The following is a 5,524-nucleotide window of genomic DNA, read 5'->3' as shown; positions in this document are numbered from 1 at the left end:
GTTTACATTGTGTATTCTGATAGCTTAGGGTTGTTTTTCTAATGAATGCAAATGAGAAGCGAAATTTTTATTATGTTTTTCAATTTGTAAAATTAGTAATATTAAAAGTAATTTTAATAAACTGAATGTTTAAAAATGTTTGCGTCTTTGCTAAGTGTGGTTCCAGTGTAAGACAATATGACACTCACGAATACATTCCCCACCATCCCAGATCATTGATACTATGATCATTCCCCCTCATCCTCCAATTATCTTCGTGAGCTTCCTTCTCTCGTCACTCAAAAAATATGTACGGATTGTCAAATATATTCCAGGCATTGTGCTGAGCTCTGAGAAATACACCGCCCGCCAAAAAAAAAGGTATGGTTTGGGCACTTCTTAGTCTGCCCCAGTCCCAAGAAATTCATGCAACTGCCGAGTAACACTTACACAACTAACACGGATCCGGGCCCTTTCGTGCCTCACAAGGGGTAATCATCATATATTCCCCATTTTTATGAGGGATGAGGAAACTGAGGCCCAGCGACGTCGAGTGGCTCGCCAAGGTGCACAGCTAAGTGAGTGGGCATTAAGCATCCCTTCCGCTACACACTCCACCCCGGGGCAGGGCAGTGACCAGAGGACGGCCCCCACCCCCTGCCCGCGGACGTCCTCTGCTCGCCCGGCCCCGCCCGGGCTCGGCGGGGAGAAGGCGGGGCTGCGGGCCGGGCCGGGCCGCGTAGAGACAGCGGAGGGCGGTCCTCCCCGGCGGGCCGGGAGTCGGCGCGGCGCGTTTCCAGAAAACGTAGAGGTGCGCCGCTGCTGCTCACCGCGTACGTTCGCTTCCGCTTCGCCGAGCTGCGCATGGAGACCCTGCCGCGGACTGTGGAGCTCTTCTACGACGTGCTGTCCCCCTACTCCTGGCTGGGCTTCGAGGTGACGCCAGGGGAGCTGCCTTGTCTTGGAGGACGAGGGCAGAGGGAAGGGCGAGCTGTAGGCGCAGGGCCCGCGGTCTCGTGAAATTCCTGGCGCAGCTTAACGTGGTTTAGGACTAGCAGATAGGAAGCCAGGGCTGGAGATCACTTTGTGTTTCTACACTGCGTACGGTCGCTGGCTCCAGATTTCCCACAGTGGTTTGGAATAAAGGGGTAACTCCAAAGAATCAAGAAGAAATCCAGGCACCACCACCTCTTAGCCCTCTGATGTCAGTTCTGGGGGATGGAGCACAGAACAGAATGGAAACCGTCCATAGAGCAAAAATCCTGGGATCAATGTCCAGGAGAGTTTTGCTACTTCAAACCAAATAATTTAGGGTGTCCACATAAGCCCTACTCCACTCTTGAAGCCTCTGGCTGATCATGTGCCAAGAACACCCTTCCTTTCGTTTTCCTCAGCCCTGGTCACTCTCCATCCTCACAGTGGCTCTGTGTCCCCCACCTCTGCTCCTGCAGGTCCTGTGCCGATATAAGAACATCTGGAACATCAACCTGCAGTTGCGCCCAAGCTTCCTCGCAGGGGTCATGAAAGACAGTGGTATGAAGGCAGCAGCACCTGGGGAAGGGATGTGAGGGAGGGCTCATTTCAAAGCCCTGAGGGCTGCCCTCCACTGGGTCTTTACACTGGCACCAGCCGAAGGTAATCTGTCCTCTGCCCAAAACCTGGGTAGTGGTCCGTCAAGCCTGGGACCCTTAGGTTGTCTCACCAACATGTCCAACTATCCATTTGCAGAAAACAAGCCTCCAGCTCTGCTTCCCCGCAAAGCCATGTACTTGCAAAGTGACATCAGGCTCCTGGGACAGCATTTCCAGGTTCCCTTCCAGTTCCCCAAAGATTTCTTCTCTGTGATCCTTGAAAAAGGTGAAGAAAGTGGGACACCAATAGCGCCTCAAGTGGAGGACAGCAAAGTTGGAGATTGTAGGGCCACAAAGGAGGGGCTGAGTGACCACATTAAATGAAACAAACCTTGGGAAAATGCAGGAGCAGGGTTGAGCAAGCAGCGGTAGTGGGGACATAAGGAGAGGGAGAACAGGACAAATCAGCTCTGAGAAACTTGAGTGGGAGGCTGACGGGGATCCAGCTCTGGGTGATGCCAGAAGCAGGAAAGAGCCCTGCCTCTGAGTACATCTACCCTGCAGGAAGTTTGTTAGCCATGCGATTCCTCACTGCCGTCAACTTGGAGCACCCAGAGATGCTGGAGAAAGTGTCCAGGGAACTATGGATGCGTGTCTGGTCACGGGTAAGGGGTAGGCCCTAGGAACCCCCTTGGCAGACCCTGGATGACTTGGTGACCCTCCTCTAAGCCCATTTCCATAGTCCTGGGCCTGCCCTCCCCTGAGGTTCACTGTCCTCCACTACACCCTGCGCCTTGCCACCCCCCTCCTGCTGAGCATCCTCTTCTTCCAGGATGAAGACATCACAGAGCTGCAGAGCATCCTGGCCGTGAGTATCCTAGCTCTTTCCCTACTCCGCTTGTAGGGAATCAGAACGGTTGGCATTTGCAGGTAGAGAGGACAGTTTTCTTACTGGTGGAAGAAGTCATAGTTATTTGAGGAGATAGTATGTCTGTTTTTGAGGGGCCAAATTACTAAAAGATTGGAACTATGAGGACTCTTAAAAGAATATCTCATGGTTGAAAGGGGAAGTGCAAAATTCTACCCAGGCAGAATGTATTTAATGGAGGAAGTCAGTGGGAGAAAGATTATAAATGTTATTAGCATCCCCAGATGGGGAGGGATAAAGTATTGGCAGATATTGGCCCCAAACACTCCAACACAAACCTCATCAACACATCCAGAGTAGAAAGCAGGAGACTTACAACAGGCTTTAAAAAGACAAAAGGAGATAACCGACTCCAGCCAGAATTATACAGAAGCCTGAGTCAGAACAAGTGGAAAAAGCTCAAAACATTGAAATGTGTGCCACCCATAGATGAGGGTATAAAAGTTAAGTTTTTCTTTGGGATTAAATCAAGAAATCCAAAACAATACTTTCCCTTCAGTTTACAGAAGATAATTGAGGTATATTTAAATTTAATACATAAAATAGCAGATCACAAAAAAGAAAGGTACGAAGAATGGCCAGTATATCCTCCAGTGTTTTTATTTCTGTAAAGTATGTGCAGAGGTTTGCCTTTTCACTTAATATTTAACAATCACTTAATATTTAACAATCATTGTTCATGCCATTGTACACTCTTTGAAAGTATGACTCTTAATTTCTACATAGCATTCCATTCAGGGGGCCTGTTTTTCTTAACTATTCCCATATCGTTGAACATTTGGTCTGTGACACAATTCTCTCATGGAGCCAAGTCAAAAGCAATGTCACAAGAGAGTACACTGAATGACTCCATGTTTCACGCTCCAGATCAAGGAGTTCAGTTTGCAGTGGTTCTCAGACTTGGCTGTATATTAAAATGACCTGGAGCACTTGGGCACTGTCCCCCGGAAATTCCAATATAATTGAGAGGGTGACCTGCAAATTGCGATTTTTAAAAGCTCCCCAGGAGATTATAATGTGCAACCAAAGTTGAAAACCACTGATCCCAAATGATACCAACAAACCCCAAACAGAAGCCTTTATCGTTCTTTTGAAACCAGGCAGATGGCAGCAGCCACTGCCCTGCCCAGAAGTCCTCAGGAAATTCCATGAGAATTAGAGCCCAACCCTTGATTTAAAAAAGCACAATATATTCAGGAAATCAGAGAAACAGGAAGGCAAAAGCCCCAGACTTATTAATAGTCAGGGGATTGGATTCTAGCATTGGCTCTGCTGACCACATCCCATACCACCTCTGGACTAAAGTCTCCTCACTGGTGAATGAAGAGCTTGGGAACTCATCTCTGAGATACCCTCTGGCATTAAATCTCTGCAGCAGTTACTCTGCCACCTGCTCTATCCACCAATCTTGAAACTTTGAGGGAAAAAAACATAGCTCCTCTTCACAACAATAGACGTCCATTCATGGGTGGGTAAAGGCACTGACAGGAAAACTTGGGGACAGAAAATAGAGACCAGTTTTCTCCTGAGATCCCCTGCCCTGCTAATACTGACACAGTGGGTTCTCTTCTGTATCCTCACAGGCTGCAGAGAAGGCTGGCATACCTACAGAACAAGCCCAGGGGCTTCTGGGAAAGATCGCAACACCAAAGGTGAAGAGCCAGCTCAGGGAGACCACTGAGGCAGTCTGCAAGTACGGGGTGAGCAACTCTTGACATGTGTCCTCAGCCCAAGCACTGAAGAGAGTCTGAGAATCTCTGTTGGGTTCCCATGCTCCTGTCCTGAAGCTTCTCCCAACATGAGTCCTCCCAGCTCCCCCAGACAATCCTCATCCTCTCCCTTCCTGTCCCTGAGTCCAAGGAAAGCAAGGGAGGGAGGGAGGTGGTGAGAGGAAAGACAGAGAATCTGAGAATAAGAAATACACAACTCTCCTTAAAGCCATGGAGCTTCTTATCAAACACCTCTTTGCTCTGCCTCTATGACCTCAGATGAGTATTGACTTGTACTTAGGTGTCAATCCCAGCCTAATAAATACCTGCCCCATCATCTTCCTCCCTGCATGTAACTGCACCAGGCCTTTGGGCTGCCCATCACTGTGGCCCACCTGGATGGCCAAACCCACATGCTGTTTGGCTCTGACCGGATGGAATTGCTGGCACACCTGCTAGGTAAGTTGCAGGTTCATGGTGAGCTACACTGACCCCAGCCTCACCTCCCTTGTGTAAGTTGACCAAAAGGACAGATGGAGAGAAAAACAATGTTCTAGATATTTCCAGCAGCAACAAAGCCTCATACAAAGGGGTTCTCAAGGTTGAATGGGGAGGGGTCACCTTCACCTCCACAGGAGAGAAGGAAACCTTCTGTATCTTGAAGCCAAGCAGGGCTCGTCCTTGAAAATCCCTGGGGGTTTGTGGGACCAGCCTCTGACATGTGTTTTTGTCTATCCAGGAGAGAAGTGGATGGGCCCTGTGCCTCCAGCTGTAAATGCCAGACTTTAAGGATGCCCAGAGGAAGCACAACCATTGGTATAAAAACAGACCATTTGCTTACTCCTCCTCCACTGTAGGGCACTGGGACTCTGGTTCGCCCATGTGACAGATGTTCCTCTGTGATCCTGGGGATGGCAGGAGGGGGCTGTGTGGTGCACCATCTACCATTAGTCTCATGGATGCTTACTTCTGTGCCTCACAGGTGCCCTTCTAGAGCTCCAAATTCTGCTTTCCCACAAAATAAACCTGATGCCATTAGGCATATTTCTGGGTCTCTGTCTTCCCTCATATTTGTGTGTTCTTGTTCCTGCAGTCATGTTCTGGCCATACAAGGTGTTTAAGAACAGCTCTTGCTGTACTCCCAGTACCCCCTTCCCACCTTGGAGCAGCTTGTATGGACAGAGCAAATGGCAGTCCCTCTTTCTTTTCTACAGAAACTCCCTTGGTCCCTTTGTCCGGGACAGAAAACTAAGGTAGACGGGTTTTGTAACTAACCAGTTTGGCACTTAACTGTCTTCTGAGCAGCCATGGTGCCTGAGACGGGGCTGGGACCAGAG

At 49.1% G+C, this 5,524-nt stretch overlaps 1 protein-coding gene across 1 annotated transcript; it reads left to right on the top strand.

Annotated features, from left to right (window-relative positions):
- The first annotated feature begins 729 nt into the window (after window positions 1–729).
- Window positions 730–5,231, top strand: GSTK1 (glutathione S-transferase kappa 1). Its single transcript, XM_017671949.3, has 8 exons — window positions 730–915; window positions 1,431–1,512; window positions 1,708–1,836; window positions 2,115–2,215; window positions 2,383–2,418; window positions 4,062–4,178; window positions 4,553–4,646; window positions 4,927–5,231. Exons 1-8 carry the CDS (start codon window positions 844–846, stop codon window positions 4,974–4,976), a joined length of 681 nt encoding a protein of 226 aa, XP_017527438.1. The 5' UTR covers window positions 730–843; the 3' UTR covers window positions 4,977–5,231.
- Window positions 5,232–5,524: the final 293 nt, after the last annotated feature.

Source organism: Manis javanica, chromosome 6 (assembly GCF_040802235.1).
Source record: "Manis javanica isolate MJ-LG chromosome 6, MJ_LKY, whole genome shotgun sequence".
Taxonomy (NCBI): Eukaryota; Metazoa; Chordata; class Mammalia; order Pholidota; family Manidae; genus Manis; species Manis javanica.
The sequence above is the reverse complement of the archived record's forward strand: the minus strand, read 5'-3'. Positions and strand labels throughout refer to the sequence as shown.